The sequence below is a fragment of the Sparus aurata genome, chromosome 6, assembly GCF_900880675.1.
Source record: "Sparus aurata chromosome 6, fSpaAur1.1, whole genome shotgun sequence".
In the NCBI taxonomy this organism is placed as follows: Eukaryota; Metazoa; Chordata; class Actinopteri; order Spariformes; family Sparidae; genus Sparus; species Sparus aurata.
In genome coordinates, this window is record NC_044192.1 from 24,419,587 (window position 1) to 24,436,869 (window position 17,283).

At 41.8% G+C, this 17,283-nt stretch overlaps 1 protein-coding gene across 2 annotated transcripts; it reads right to left on the bottom strand.

Annotated features, from left to right (window-relative positions):
- Positions 1–119: 119 nt before the first annotated feature.
- On the bottom strand, positions 120–16,579 carry per3 (period circadian clock 3). 2 transcript variants are annotated; one of them, XM_030419461.1, is made up of 22 exons: positions 16,404–16,579; positions 11,170–11,593; positions 9,850–10,010; positions 9,642–9,760; positions 9,235–9,433; positions 8,998–9,049; positions 7,795–7,943; positions 7,408–7,486; positions 7,207–7,313; positions 6,772–6,928; positions 6,517–6,625; positions 5,990–6,118; positions 5,780–5,885; positions 5,588–5,699; positions 5,367–5,506; positions 5,083–5,244; positions 4,520–4,771; positions 3,584–4,437; positions 2,325–2,517; positions 1,951–2,137; positions 1,559–1,709; positions 120–1,466 (listed from the first exon to the last, which is right to left on the bottom strand). In XM_030419461.1, the coding sequence occupies exons 2-22, from the start codon at positions 11,454–11,456 to the stop codon at positions 1,344–1,346; spliced, it is 3,828 nt and encodes a 1,275-aa protein (XP_030275321.1). In that variant the 5' UTR covers positions 11,457–11,593; positions 16,404–16,579; the 3' UTR covers positions 120–1,343. The 2 variants fall into 2 exon arrangements, with proteins under 2 accessions (XP_030275321.1, XP_030275322.1); XM_030419462.1 differs by lacking the exon at positions 16,404–16,579 and adding an exon at positions 10,791–10,944 and having other exon boundaries at positions 11,170–11,307.
- Between the last annotated feature and the right edge of the window lie 704 nt (positions 16,580–17,283).

Consider the following 17,283-nt stretch of genomic DNA (forward strand, 5'->3'; position numbering starts at 1 on the left):
TGCTTTGTGTTGAGCCTCTACTGGTGGTTGTATCAACAGACTTTGGCCAAGATCATAGGTATCTGCATATAATAACTTTTGTGTCTTGTGCCTCATAGAAAGACACACTTAAGTACACGTAAGGTCATAGTTCATTTATTCATTCCTTTGTGTCACAAACAAACAGTCCCTGAATTCAAGACAAATGGCTTTTATACACTTTGTGAAGTTTGTTTTGTGTACTTTTTCTATAAAATACATGGTACTGTAATATACTTTGAATCTAAAAATGGTAGAAAACCCTGGTCTGTCTTGCACCGTTGGACAACTGTATCGAAGGAAGCAGCTCTCAATCGGTCAGCACACACAAACACACACACCTGCTCACCTGTGATCTGAATCCTGTACAAGAATAAGTGTGATAATATTCACAGGATCACAATGGGTTAATCAATTCATCCCTGCCTCTCTCTCTCTCTCTCTCTCTCTCACACACACACACACACACACACACACACATACAAACCTACGCAGACTCCAAGAGGAAATTCATTCTGTAAGTAAACCCAGGATCAAGATCAATTTTGGGCCACGCTGTGTCGGTTTACAATTAGAGGTAAACTACAGGTTCTGTAGGGTGATGATCAGGCAGGATATACTGGGAGGCGCTACAGGACCTTTTGGACATCAAGATGGACTTGTTTTGTAGCACTAAAGTCAATGTGAAATGCTCAATACGTTTGCCGTTGCTCAGAGAAAACATACAACATGATGTTCTGGTCAAGAGGAGACCGACCTCTGGAATACGAGAATACACTCCAACACAAGATCAGAATCTGAACATTATAAACACAGAGCAGCAAATGTGTCTTTGTCTCAGTGTCCATCAAAACAATCAACCATGTGTCAACCATGGTATGTCACTATGCAGCTGGTGGTACACACACTGTACACTCCACGTCTCTTGGGAACAGTCTGGCGTGTGTTCAGGTGTTCAACCTGGGCCAGCACCGTCATTGTCTCGTCACCCAGTTGCACTCGTCCTCCAGACCGGGTGTGTGTACACAGTGCTCATGTTTGGGGGCAGCAACCATGGGACCCTCTTCCTATATTGAGCGTCAGGTGCCAAAGATCTGATCAGTCTTAAATACAAGTTGAACCCCTACAGGGGTCTATAAGCACAAAAAGTAGAGAGGTATAATATTTATGGTCCAATAAAGGCAGTCACATGAGGCTGAGATAAAGACAGGAAAAACGCCCGTCGTTCTCGCTCTGCTCCTCAGGGCCTGGTCCAGTTGTCGAGGTTTCTGGCTGGGCTGGTTTGCTGTGAGCTGGGTGGTTGGTTCTTTTGGTTTCAGAGTTTCTCAGGTGTCCACCACAGGTCCGATGGATTCATCCTGAGGACTCTCCAGAGGGGACGAGCTGTCGGGGGCAGGTGGATGAGGGGAGTGGGCGGCCCCTGCACCTGCGCTGCAGCTCGCACAACCCTATGAGACACAAGGAGAGATTTAAACCTGTACTCAGGTGAGAAGAAAGGAGAACATGTTTATGGTGAGTGTGTGTGACTGGAGATTCCCACCTGTGTGTCGATCTCCTGTGGGATAGTGTGCTGTGAGATCCAGGGATGGACCTCAGCCAGCTCCTCTCTCTGCTCCTGGGTGAACCAGGGCTGGAGGGGCTGAAGCACCCGAAGCTTCTCCCTGTCTTCTGACAACACCTCATTCTGGTCCCTGGAAGAGACGAAAAACCTTCTTCAAAAAACTTATAATCCCTATTATCTAACCTAAAACAATTTCAGCAGTGCATTTAAAATATATTCTTCACTTGATTTCCAATGCAATTTTTTGTGAGGATGAATCAACGCTTAATTACACCAGAAATAAAAGGAAAATGGCCACATGTCAATGTGTGACGCAAAGCATGAGTAGTTTGGAAACAGATGATGATGTTCGACTGATGTTTAGGGTGTACCTGGTGTGCATCTGGTATGTCATCATGACACGCTCAGGCGTGTGCTGGATCATGTTCCACAGTGAGTTCTCCACCTGAGTGTCGAAGCTGTGTTGGTGCTCTGCCGGAGCCTCCTGGCTCTTACGGGCTTTGCGTGATGTGTCAGATGAATCATTGCTAGCAAAGTATTTGCTGCTGTTGCTGCTGCCTGCAACCCAGAGAGAGTTCTGCATCAGTCACAGCAGTAAAAGTCTTGTCCTCTGTCACACAGTGTTACATTTTTTTTTTTTTTATGAAGACTTTGATGATTTTACTCATTTGCAGTGTAAGGTAAAATTGCTTACAGGGTGCGTGAAAAGACAATTTTATGTAGACGTGTGTGTTTTCCCTCTTACCAGTGTGTGATGTGGAGGTTCCATTGGAGCCAGATCCTGACCCAGATCCGAGGGAGCCACCAGACTCCCCTGACCCAGACCCAGAGGCATTGGAGCCCGTCCCTGACCTGGCATCCTCCTGCAGCAGCATGTCAAGCAGCTCACTGGATGTAGACTGGGTGTCATGGTTCCCAGAATCACTGGGGTTGTCACCCTAAGCGAGGCAAAGGTTTAACAGTCACAACTTTACCAAGAACATGCTGTAAAGACAACTATGTACTAGGGATGTCTCGATCAGGTTTTTTTTTTACCCTGATCCTGATCCTGAGTCCTTTATTATTTAGTAAATGCTGATACAGAGTCCCGATCTGATACTAAGCCTTAACTAATATTTTCCTGGATAATACAGCTGCATTAAGAAAAAAAGTACCTGCATCCAAGCTGTTCCTTCATAGGTTTTTTTATTTTGTTCAAAGTATATACTTTATATATACATATATATACATATGTATATATGGCTCTTTCTCATTCTGCATATGCTATTGCAACATTGGCCTACCACCTTCCTTGCGTTAGCAGGTGAGTCTATGATGCTGCGCTGTGACAGCAGACCCTCGTGTACAGCCAGCTGAAGTATGAGACGAAGCCCCCGCCCCTCCATATCAGCCATTGCTTTTTTTGTATTGTTGTCACATAAAATGGCTTGGACGCGTTGCTTGTCTATTTCACACATGTTAAGCATCTCCTCGATTGACTGTTTTAAATGCTCTGCTGTATGAGACCCATGAAACTAGTTCACATTCGGACACGTTGTAACTCGAGAGTAGAATCAGTGTACTGTCATGCTGAGATGGTAGGGCATACCGGGGATTCAAAAACTCCAGATGATGAAGAAAACCCTGATCCTCTACCACAGAGATGAGCTGGTTATCCAGAGCGATTAATTCAATTACCTTCTCTGTAATATTTTATCGTATCAAATGTGTAGTATTAAATGCTGCTCTTTTTTCACCCTCTCGTGAAATGGTCGTATTGCAGATGTTACATGTCACCGTTTGACTGCTTTCAATTTCTAATTGAAGTTATTTCCACACTGCAGACATTTTATCCACAGGTTTGCCAGAGAAACGTTACGTGCGTGTCTGAGTTCTGCCACAAATTGTGCTCTGACGTAAAAACAATGTACTATAACCCTATACCGGGTATGTATAACAGTGTATCTACTGGGGGAAAGTAAAAGTTTTGGCATGTTGAAGGCTGACAGATAACAGCAGACTCACCTCGTTGGCATGTTGTTCATGGAGACTCTCGGCGCGGTTGTGCCCGGTGCTGCTCTGACCTTCATTTGGCTTTGGCAGCTCCTCCTGCAGCAAGTTAAGCTGTAGCGGAGAACTGGAGCGAGAGCTGGAGAATAACACTGGAGGACCAGCTGCTTCCTCCTCTTCCCCGACAGAGGAGCTGGGTCGGGGTGAGCAAAGCAGAGGGCCCAGTGGGGTCTGAGTTTGGGGCGCTTGCTGTGGTTGGAACAGGGGCTGAGGAAATTGTACACTGCCAGGGGCAAAGCCTGTTAAGGTGATGGGTGCCTGGGGAAGCATGGAAGGATCAGATGGTGGGTAAATGGATGGGTAACCTGGAGTGAAAGCTGGGTAGCTGGGCAGGATGACAGCCATGACCGGAGTCATGTATGGGTTAATGTTTTGGACTGGAGCCATGGGCTGTAGGTTGGGGAAGGTCTGTATATTCTGCAGATTCTGAATGGGCTCCATCTGGATTTGCTGCATGCCTTGCAGGCTCTGAGTAGGCTGCATGATGCTGAAGTTGTAGCTAAGTTGGGTTTGGTCAGGAGGCTGCAGGAGCATGGGGGTCGATAGAGGCAGCTGTTGTGGTCTGGGCGGTTGCTCGGGGACAGGCTGGGTCGCCATCATGGGGAAGAATGGTGTCTGGAGTGGGGTTGTTTGGCTGTAGGGCGCCCCTATCTGGGGCTGGGAGGACTCTGAGGATGGCCAGGAGGATTTGGGACCAGGTGGAGAAGTGTAGCTGTCTGAGGAAGTCTGAGGTTTGGCACGCTTGTGCCTGGGCTTTCCTCTGCGAGTGCGGTTCCACCCAGCACCACTCACTGGACGTAGATAGTCGCCTGTGGCGAGATGGACATAGTAAGTTTGATGGGAGTGTCACTTAAAAACACATACTCCACACATTTGTAAATAAATACACACCTGGGTGGTGGGAGTGAGCCATAGAGCTGTTGTCCAGCTGCAGATAGGAGCTATAGGGGCTCTGGAGGATGCGATGGCGGAATCGATCCACATACTCTTGCTCCTCCTTCTGGGTGTGAGCTGACAGCACCTCCTTGGTGAGACCGATAAACCTTCGTTCCTCTGTGGCGAGGCTGGGGGCCAGACGGACAGGGGTCGGAGCAGCATCAGCAGGCTCGCTGCCCATTGGGGCATCCTCCAGGGCCGTGGCCTCTGTGGGAGAACAATAAGAAAAAAATGTGTTCAAAAGACAGTTTTCCAAAGTGACAAAGATCCAAAGATTGAATTTCTTTATGTGGTTTGTTAAGAGAAAATTTAAGTCTACAATGTATTTGTTTGCTTTTTTCAATGCCAGGAGACTACGTTATTGTAATTCAAAAAGATTTTAGGTTTACATGAATGATGTTGTGCACCAGATTTTTCAAGTATATTCAAGCATATACATAAATTTGAAATATAAATTTAAAGGATTTTCAAAACTTTCAAGACTGTGTATGAACCCAGTGTAAGGGTATGTTTAATACCTGATTCAGGCTGTGGCACATGGACGATGGTGCTGCTGTATGAACACTGGCTGGTGACAGAGACTACGCTCATAGCCTTGGTGGACATCGTGATGTCCGTCAGAGGCGCCCCAACGACTGCTGCTGCCGTCGGGGCCACTGACACCCCACTGTCCAGCACAACTGTCAAATCAGGGGAAACACGTTGAATAAAAGCAAGTGTTGCTGTTACAAAGAATATTACAAAATATATCCCAAATGACGATAGAGTAGTAAACTGTGTGGTGTCTGTGATGTGTTCGTACCATCTGAGCTGGCCTGAGCTGTATCAGTGGTTTCAGCAGGCTTGTCGTCTTCTGAGGTAGAGGATGAGGAAGAAGAGGTGGCCAAAGAATGGGAATCACTCTTGCGCTTTAGGGCTGGACCTGTACAGCTCTCCAAATATCTGGAACACACACATAAAATTAATAGAGTGACAGGAATTACGTGATCTAAGAGTAGGCATTATGATGCTGCATCCACACACCTGATGATGTTGTCCACACAGTTGATCTGCTGATAGGAGGGAATGTGTGTTTGCTTCCTACTTTCTTCAGGTTCTCTGACCTCAGGATTGGTGACTGCGGGAGGCAGACGTGCTGGAGAAATAGAGGCTCGTTTTAGCCAAAAGAATTGAACAGTTTTTTGGGTTTTTTTAATGTGTGTGGTTCTGTATTACCTGCAGCAGGTTTGCCAAGAAGAGCAATTTTGTGGCTACCCAGATAAGCCTGCTGGCCCCAACTCTTCACTCTATTCACATCAGCACAGATCTGCTGCAGAGTCATCTGCAATAAGACACAAACAATGTATCAGCAGGATTTACATTGGCAGCCGGTTGGCAGCAGTTACCACTCGCTTCCTGGCCTGTGATGTCACTGTGATGTCTCACCGGTTCCCGCTGCGCGTCCTCCCACAGGTTACCATTGCTGTCACTTGAAGAGGCAACGCTGATGTAGTGCTCATGAGAGCCGTTACTTCCCAAACTGCCGTACCCACTGGAACCGTTGTTATGGACCGGCTGTGGAGGAGAGACACAGAAAAAATGAAGGCACTGGTGAAACACTGAAAGAAAGATAGAATATGTTGAATAGAGAGGTATGTGTTTGTGTTAGTAAGGCTGGACACCCATCGACATGTATGTGGTCCAGGACTACAACTTTCACTATCAATTATCCCATTAGGCAATAAAATGCTTCAAAAACACCAAGAATGAATTAGTGGAAATTCTAGGTTAGCAAGAATAAAAAACACCAAAAAGGACCATTTCAAATAAATATTAAACAGAAACAGGTAAGCTGATTTTATTATACATGCCCTGCAAATATTAAATTTTTTCTCTTATTATATATATATTATATATATCAAACGATGAAAGATATTTGAATTATGCATTTTTTTCAGTACTAAAATGATCACCTGCAGGAAAAGTTTGTAGATCTTTGCTTGCAGGTCTTTTATTTCCTCATGGGTGACTAGGATATCGTCCGTAGTCGGTGCAGCAAACACATCTTCATTCAGTGGACTCCTGGTGACGAAAAACAGCAGTGATGTCATTAAAACAGGTGTAGTCAATGGCAGTACTTTCAATTATAAAGTCCGCCACCTGAGCACATAGAAAGCATTGAGATTTTATTTTTTAATATAAAACCTTTTTGGTCTTTGTGAACTTACGTCCTGACTTTATGCCGTCCGATGATGAAGGCTACCTTGCGGCTCCAAGGGTTGATGAAGCTGGACCAGCTGGTGTCCAAGGTGACGTGGTCTCCATTCTGACACCGTAGACGCACTGGAGAGTGCTCAAACGGAGACTGGCCCGCATATTTCAACACTGAACATAGCGTTAGGAGAAAAACATCAAGGTAAGGGGGACGATGTGGATGTTTGGTTACTAGAATCAACATTGGAAGAAATCCTCGGTGAATCCCAAATTGGGGTGAAACTAGTTATTTGTGTCATTGCTTAACCTACAAAATGTTTTTCCTTTTAACTGATTAGTTAAATTAGATAAGATTAGTATGTTCAATGACAAATTCTCATCTCAATATACTATAAGGTCTTTTTTTATACTTTCTAATAAAAAAAAAAGCATGTGTCTTGAACACTTACCTTTCCGGTGCATAGACAGCATGAGGGGGCGGTCGTCTGGGTGAATGCAAGTCAGCAGCGACGAGCCAATCAAATCCTGAGGAAGGTATCCTAGCAACGGCACAGCCCTAAAAGGCAGAAGACATCAAATTAGCTTCACCAACACCATCTTAAAAGCTCAATGTAAACGCTGATCGTGCGCACGCGCGTGTGTGTATTGACCTGTCGTCCACTTCCAGGAACACACAGCCAGGGGAGTGAGTGGTGGTGAAGATGCGCTTGTCCAAGGGGATCCGAGGTGCTGCACAAACAAATAACATCAATGTCAGGGACATGTGAGGGCTCTTTCTTACATGTTTAAGCACAAGAAAGGCTCTGCATACTGATGACTGATAGATAAGCAGAGGTAGTGAATTAAGTCATAATATTCATTTGTTCACAACTTCCTCAGAAACATCTCTGGTGGGCATGAATAAGAGACTTCAACAAATATCTTCGACTAGAAATTTGAGCAGAGGTTGTGTCCAAACACAAGCAAACAAAAAAAAAATGTAAAAAGGTTCAAAAAGTAAAGCTTGTTGTGTAATATTCCTATATACATAATTGTACCTTCATATCCAGAGGTGATACGTTCAGCCAGCGCCAGGCAGCATGACTCCTCCTCCTCCGGATTGTCTCCTTTTCCCTGCACCTTCAGCAGGTAGGGTGTTATCCGAAATGGATTGTACCGCATCTCACCCTCACGGTCCTTCCCACCCCTAAAGTAAAAATTGACATTTTTGAATTCCATTGTGAAGTGTGAAGTACACAGAAGCCATTTGACTCAATTAATATTAAAAGATAGCTTCCGTATTTTTCACATGTTTCTGATACCTAAATGACTAATGAGGACAACAATTTTTTGACTTGTTTCAGCATTGAGCTAGGCCACTGCAGCCGGCAGCTGCAAAACAGGCTGCGATGTGAGAACCATCTGCAGGCCATTGTGAACCATCGAAGTAAGTCCATTGAATGCTTGTTTTGCCACCAGCATACTCAGATTGTTATTCTAAGTGTCTGACGGCATTATGGAAAGGATCCCTGTAGAGTAAGAACTTTTCATTAAACTGGCAATATGCAAGTATTTTGTTTGAATGTATCTTTATGAAGTAAATCTTGATTGCACAGTGTAATGGTCACAGAGTGATGACACCATTGGCATTTAGATTGGTTCCTCATAAACCTTGCTTTTTATTTTGACTACCACCTGGCACAAAATCTGGCACAAATCTAACATAATGAAAGCTGACCGTGGATCCAGTCAGGCTGGCAGCCTGCCCCCATTTCTATCTGCTGTCACTTCTCAGTTACAGACTAAATGAATAAACAAAGTCACGTTTTGCCTTGTGTTGTTGGTAACAGAAATGATCCAGTAGTCTTTGCTTGTGTGGTACAAACAATAATACTATCATAAAAGTTATCCTCTGAACACACAAATATGTCAAACAAGAAAGGATTTAAACAGAAACAGACTAGAGCCATATCGAAATGTTTCTTTGACAAAAACAATCTCTCTGTAAAAATATGCTATCTTATTCTATCTAATTCTACGATTTACAAAGTCACATGGTGTCAGCAGGATGTCTAAGGGGTTTGATAAATGAGTTTTAGCTATGCTTTACTGACATCTATTGTTAGAATCTGTGCAATTTGTAATTTTCTGAGCAAATGAAATGTTCCCAGAAATTGCCTTATTGTGAAATCTCAGCTTTATGGAAGGCCTAGTACAAGAGAGATCGTTATTAGAAATTAAAATATAGTAAGTATACTGACCTTATTCTGCAGAAAAAAGACTTGACCTGGGCAGAGTCGAACAGAATGCCCGCTGAAGAGACAAAGAACAAAGAAAAGTTAGGTTATCGGCCAGTTCTTTTAATTACATTAGCGATCGGCACTGATTCACAATTATTTATGAACAAACTCAGCTAAAGCCGCCTAATATAAGCTTAAAATTAAACTGAGATTAAAACAAAGCCTAAATACAGTATAATAAATGTGGTCCAAACACACCTGTGTTAGAGTTGCTCCAGGGTGGCAGATGCAGCTGAGCCGTGTGCGAGTAGAAGACATTAACATCTTGGTGGAAGAGCAGCTCCACAAACTTGGTTGACTCCAGGAACTTCTTCTTGCAGCACAGGATGCTGGGAGCCTGCTCCGACGCGTACATCACACGGCCACTCGACAGCGAGAAAACCACAACGAAGGAGTCCTACACACAGGCACAGAGAGACGTACGCACGCACATGTAGAAAGACACAAGCACACAGGCGAGCCAAGTCACAGACACACACAAAAGCAGTAAACACACATACACTCACACACACCGCAAGGCGTGAGGCAAAAATAAACTTACATGTGCATGTATAACGCGTGTGTGTGTGTTTGCATTGTGTGTGTGCCTGTGTGTGTATGTATACCGTGTTTTTAAGCGTGTGTTCAGAGGTAACTCTCTCCAACTCCTGCAGGGTGCAAACACTGGCATCTCTCCTCTCATCCTGGCCATTTCGCATCAGCAGTTTGTAGTATTCGCTGTTGGCTAGAGAGCAACACACAAACACATATGATATCAGAAAAAGTGGTGACATTACTCAGACAGAACATAAGAGTTTTCAGTTGTCAGGTTACCTTGCACTTGTTTGACACAGTTGAGCGCGTAGTGTAAGGCCTCCACAGTGCTGGCTTTGCTGCGATTGCGTTTGTCAGATGGAAGCCTCTTCTTCATTTCAGCCACTGTGATCATCAGTTCTCTGTGGGTCCGTCCTTTGCTGCCATCTGTGTTCTCACTGCTATAAAAGGTCAGAGAGTTTAACTTAATACAATGCAGTGGCAAACGCAGCAGTTTTAAAGGAGCTATCTGTAATTTCCAGCCACCTGCTTCAAACGAATAGGGGGCAGTGGTGCCCCCCTTTCTCAATGTTTATTTCAAACCCTTTTCTCATTTTTCTTATATATTCCATCTGTTTCTATGCAAATTCATTATTGTAAGTTGTTAAAATTGTAAAGACTGAAAATAATTACTACTATGTATATCTATTCAACCATATCTTCGCCATTGCTAAGTTGTTGCATTCTTTTGTTACACAGATCTGTGTAGGTATACTAAACAACCCCCTGTAACACACATTTCAGTAAAACTGTTTCATTTCAGTTATTGTCAACACAAAAAGCATTTCATGTTTTGCCATTTGTTACAAAGTTTACAAAATTTACAATAATATCAGTAGACACTAGAAATGCCACTCATTTCTTAGAGGTTTTATTATAACATAAGCATCTTTTTGTACATAACGCCACAACTGTTACTTCTTCCCACTCTGTTGATAGGGTTAGTTAATTTTATCAATATTTTTATCTTAAATTATGTTCACATCTTAAAAATGGCACCTTTAAGCCCTGATTTAAAAAAAACTGGAAGCTCAAGTAGATCTCAAGTTTTCTCATATATGTGGTGCATATGAACTGAATGCTGCTTCCTTGTGTTTAGTTTATCAAAATTAATATTCCTTTCTAGTCATTTTGTGAGTTTATTTCGTTTATTTATTGGACTAGAAAGGTAGCAAACTTGCCACTCAGAGGGTAGTCAGTAACATTAGCCAGCGATTTGGCTAAATGTTTGACTTGTTTACAAGCTGTTTGATCATCTGACTGGTCATGTGTCTTGCTCCACTGGACCAATTTTCAGCGATGACTTTGGGGATTGCAATGTTGTCATGGATAGAACTAGTAGATAGGAATAAACAAATAAACATTCAGTCTTTGTAAGCTGTCAGCACAAGGTATCAAAACGTTCACAGAGATAAATCAAGTTTTAAAACACTCCCTTGTTGATTTTACCAGATACAAACCCACTGTTTTGATATACTGCCTTGCATTTAAACCTTGTTTTGAGATCAATTTAGTGATGTGTGTGCAGCACAGTCAGGGCACACCCAATCAGACAAATACCTCTTAGTTGAAGTTGAGGTGGATCCTGTGGCACTACCAGGGCTGTGATTGGTAGAGGAAGAGAGGTCATGTGAGCCGCTAGTCATCTCCTCATCATCCTGCCCAGCTTCCCCCCCTGAAGCTCCGCTCTCCTCCCCCCTGTGGCACTCTGACTGCGCCCCTCTGTCGTGGTGGGCCAATGGCACCCTCCCCTCCCCGCCATGTTCTCCTGTGGTTGATGGTACTGCAGGCTCCTCCCCATCCGGACCGCTGTCACCTCCAGGCATCTCCGAACTTTGGTCACACATCAGTAATAATTTACCCAATCCCAGTGGTCGGTAAAAGTCTTCATATGTTCAATAACAGGAATGGGTTCCATGTGGTGACGACAACCAAGAGTTCATTCAATCAGTGTTGAATGTTGGATGTTGGCCTTGAACTCTAACTGTAAGATAAAAGAAAATAGAGAAAGATAATAAGAAACAGCATAAAAACAAACAACATGGTAGAACTAGCTGGTATCTTCTGAACCTTTGCCACTGAAAACACAAAACTAGTATTTGAGGTGTGGTGCAATTCCACATCCCAGTACTATATGCACATCTGATAGTGTTTTGTATTTGCAGTGAGTATGCATGAAATTAATAGGCCTGCACAGTTAATTGAAGTATAATCATGATCGTAATACCGCCAAGTGTAATATGTATAATACAGCATTATGGATGAAGTACTGTAGTCCTATAGAGATGGACTTAACTGAACTATAAAGACAGAAAACACATTTGTTTGGGTGTGACCCCTCATCTTCCTGATTTTCATATTTTTGCAGTAAAAATAAAAACTGTTGTTGTCTTTTTGTTGGTTTGTTTCATTAGTAAGTTACTAAAGCTGTTGTTACAGTTTTCATTATTATTTACATATATTATACCGTCACTTTAGTTTTTAATATATGATAATATTCAAGCTAATGTCACATAAATCATAACGACACTGAATGTTGATGGAGTTGATTATGGCGAGGTAGTACTGATAATAATGATATAAATGTAGTCAATGGTATTGTTAAAATTATTCTGTTGTATTATAATCATTGTTATTATTATCATTACAGAAAACACCAGACACTGCTACGGCACACAACGCTCCAAACTCATAATTAGGAGGAGGTATGAGGGTTTTTTATTTCATTGTATAGCTATTGTATAGCTGTAGGAATAAAATGTTCTGTGCAAAAATACATGTTTTTTTTTTTTCTCAAATGTGATCGACTTGTCTTGTTACCTAATACTATCGGACAATCTGACAATCAGATGGACTCACTGCTGTCTTACTCACTCCCGCCATCTACGATGTACACGTATGAGCACATCTCACCTATCAATGCTGCCAACATCAGAACAACGCTGCCAAATCCCAGGCTTTACACAACGGCAACAAAACAATAACAACGTGACCATCTGCAGCCTCTGAGCTGATGTCCAATGAGACATTTTTTCTCATCTTTCAACCAAAGCTTCTTCTTTGTAATTAAAAAAAAAAACAGGTAACATCTTTGCTATCGCCAGTCACCTGCTTCTTCTAGCTTGATATCAGGTATCATAATATCAGCTATAAAAAAAAAAAAACAGATGCTGCCACATACACACAACAGTAAGACAAGACGAACGAGACAGGGAGACAGAGAGATAGAGAGAGAGACACACTGAGAGGTACAAACAGGAGCCAGGGAAAATATCCTGCGTCGTTCAACAAGTCGTCACTGCAGGATTACATAACCAGCTTGTTCAGTTTGGAGCGTATAAGCTATCCTACTATTATACCGTGTGCTATGTGTGTACAAGGCACAGACGCAAACCCATGCTTACTTTGGTGCAGGTATGATGCCCTGGCTTTGCCTTATTTTTACAGCACACACACGAACCTGAAAAGGCCACACTAAGGTCAAGTTGCTGAGACAGGGGAAATGTGCGAGTCTTTTTTCAAAGCAAATTGCAATTCAAATGTAAACAAAAGGTTAGTCGCACCACTAGAATTGCTGATTGGAACACTCAACAGATTGACTGACAGGATAAACACAGAAATATAATCTGTTGTTTGTTTCACATATAGATGTAATTTATAAGGTTAAAACAAAAACAAAACAACTGAAATATGTTTAAAGCAAAAAAACTGGACTTCCAGAAATGTTAATGAAGATATTTTCTAATACATATAGCATGGACAACGTCACAGATAAAATAAACAAGCAATGACCTGTGTTCCACTATTACATATAGGACTAATTTTCACAAGACTGAACTACAGTCGCCCACAATGCACTGCAATTCAAGAGAAGGTACACATATACACAAAACACAAGCAAAAAAGTGAAATAACAACAAATGGAATTCTTCTTCAATCAGACAACAAATTCCAAAAGGGGGCTTATCAGCTTTTTACAGGCCATCAGTTCTATTTGTGGCACTCCAAGCCCCAGTACTGGTGAGCCTCACCTTCATCAGCGGTGCATGGGCTCGAATAGGCAGCATTGTGATCACATAAAAATCTGCACTCAAAAGGGATTATGTAATATACACAAGGAAGTAGTCGTCTTTAACATGGGGATTTTTTAAGGGAGGAAATCTTCTGGAAAGGAGCAAATACTGCAAATATTTAAATACAAAACTACATGTCATTACATACACATACACACAACTTAGAAGGGAAAAAAATTGGGATATATCTGGTATAATAATGTCTATGTGAGTATCATGCAGACTATAGGTAATCTGTCTGGTGGCTGGATAGTAAATGTTTATATGTATCATAAACAATAAAATCTTCCCACAAGTTGTTCACATAATAGATTTTAGAACTTGTTCCACTCTGTATGGTTGTGTGAGGTGCTTGCAGCAGTCACAGTCTGAACAGTATAAACAAAAAAAAATCAGATTGCAACTATTTTGACAGCTATTGAGCTCGCGATATGAGCTAAAATTTACTCTGGTATGGTAATTTTTGCATATAATTTTCACTGAAAATTACATAAAAACTATAATGATGTGATTTTTGCTTGGCTCTATACCAAACAGTGTTCTCCCATTATGTCTGGAAAATATGATTTGTACATCTGAGCATCTCTTGCACCACAATTCTTAATTTATTATTATATGTTTTTTGACGCATTCTACATAAAAGTTGCAGCTCCTGAGATCGCGCTTGGTAATATTGTAAATTTGCTAATACTTCGATCAATTTTTCAGCCCTAAGCAGAGCAGTTTAGTCAGAGAAGATAAATATCTATGGTCCTAACATCAGTGGCTTTGTGAGTCACAGAAACCATGGCAACAACAAGTGCGTCCGTGCCATGTTACCAATTTTCAGTGGCCTCTGCAAACACTTCTGTTGTTGTTTTGTGTATTTGCAGAGAATTGCTGCATTTGGTTGTGGATGCTGTATTTGCAGTGTGTCTTACTAAATGTGCAATGTGGAATTGATGAGGATGTTTTCTTTATTTGATTGTGTTTTGTATATTTGCATCTGTTTTCTTAAGGTGCATTGCCTTGGGCTCTCTTTTCCCCCATGCCAAACAATACACAGCCTGAATTTGTATAAAAAAAAATATGCTAACATATATGTAATTCTTCTGAAATAAATATCACACCTTCTGATGCCATGTTGTCTTGTCACAAAGTATTGCCACATTGCAATGAGAGCATGTCTTCATTTGAGCAGAAATCACCTTAAGCAACACGGCTTGTGAGGGGAGCAACACCCTTTGCCTGTTTTTCGCCAGTTTACAGGACTAACTGTACACACGGAGTCAAAGAAGAGCCATGAGCAATGCAATGTTTGTGCCAAAGCCTAAATCAATCTAAACGATGTCTTGTGAATGTCCTCTGTCTGTCTGCACATTGTTGTATATTGATTCAACAACGTATGTGAAAAGCCATTAAGGAGCTTATCTTGTTATATCAAAGAGCTGCTCAGACTAACTTACATCTCAAAACACACAACACAACTACACTACAAATTCCAGCCAATATGGAAGTAAAAGCCTGGCAGGATATACATCCAGGGCAACAATATTTGGTTATGAAATCCCATTATTACATAATAACATCATTCACTGGCTGGCAACATGCAAACATGTTTTATCCACACCTTAAAATTAACATTTATTTAATTAAAGAAACATACTCTTATTAAGTATTAGTACAAGTATAATTAATGCTTATGATTGAGGTGGAAATGGGCTTACTGGCTTCCGACCACAAGTTAAGTATTCATTGTTGGGGGTACATACATCCAGTAACATAGTTTGTAGGAATACCTATATATAGGTCACCTCTAACACCAAGATTATTTCTACAACTACACAAACATACACACATACAAGTGATATGACAACACACATATCTGTTTTACGTGCTTTCATCCACTGGAAAAAAAGTAAAGCTCTTCAGACTTGAAAAACAGCCCACAACCCATTCCCACTGAAAACAAACCTGACACTCAGCTTTCCCCTCCCCACATGAACCCACTGCCCTCAATAACCACAGCAACCACAGCTCAGGCTTAAAGGAGAGACTAGTACTACTCCACCATAAACTCGAGCAAGATCGCCATTATTATGACGTTATTACTGTCGCGTTGTTACGCATGTTGCCACAAATTTCGCTGCAAACTAAACTTATTGACACATTACATGATAGACAGACAGACAGACAGATAGATAGATAGATAGATAGATAGATAGATAGATAGATATCTTTGTTAAATCCACAAAATAGAAACCCAGATTGTCTTATTTTAAGATAACATGTCAATTACTACTGTGTAACGCGATGGATTAACGACTTATGATAATTTCATGACTTTTTAAGTATTATAATTACTTCACTTTAAGCAATGTAAGCGTCTCAGAGCAACATAAGCTGCAGTCTGCTAATAGCACAACTCGCTCAGCGCCACTCGCTAACTGCAAACCCCTGACTTATGGCAGACATGTCATGTAGCTAACACATACTAGCAACAGACAGTACTGTACACTCCCCACAGCCAAGTCACGCTTTACTGTGTGGAGAGATAAAGCAATCAACTTAAACTACATAATGCAGACGTATACGAGTGTACTTGGAGACAAGACAAGAATTCAAAATTCATTTGTTTACATCCAGTGTTCTCTTGGTTGGTGCCGTGGGCGAGGTTGTTAGCTAGCTTAGCTAACCCGCGAACGACACCTCAAATCTATTATCTTCTGATGAAATATTTACCTTTCCAGCTTCCCGTGTTTCCGCTTCAATATCCACACATTGAATTTCTATGAAATTGATCGTAGGACTATGTTAAGGATATTTTTGGGAATTATCTCCAACTCACGTTGGCAAATCGTCATCCACTCTGAAGCGCTTGACACATTTGTGCAACGTGAGGCCGGTGCCGTGTAACTCCGCCCACTCCACGGTGATTGGACAGAACAATTAAGTGCCTTTCGTGTGATTGGATGTAGAGTCTTACAACGGGCGTGTCGAAATAGCAATCTGTCAGGGGCTTGGTGTCGGTTCACGTGGAGCTCCATGTTACACAACAGGGGGACAACAAGCCCGATGTAGACTGGAAGAGCACCTACTCATTACAGCCCGCTGCATCCAGCCTCTACTGCTTATGAATGAACACAGCCGCCATATGATCCCGCTAATGCAGTTAAAACGTCTTGTCAGCTTTCGTAGGAAGCTTTGATTTTAAATTATTTTGATATTTTGGATTTTATCAAATGTCATTATTGTCTATCAAGACTTTGCCTGTGATGATTAACTTAGTAACTTTGGATTTATCATTGGTTTGACAGAAAACAATTTAGATGTATACATAAAACAAACTAGAGGTTGACAGACTGTTTGAAAACAAATCTTAGTTGCAGCCATGATTTGCCTGGAGGCTTTTTTTGTTTTCAAAATCTGGTTTGGTTCACCATATAGGATTTGTGGTAGTTTTGTCCAGGAGTGGGGCGGGCCCACATCTCAATTTGGCCCTAGTTCCACCTAGAAGGTTAATCCAGGCCTGAGTCAAGAAGAGGTACTGATGTGTAATTTGTTACGATAATGACAACAATAGCAAAGTTGAGGGAACTATGTCCTCAAAATGAGGTAATGA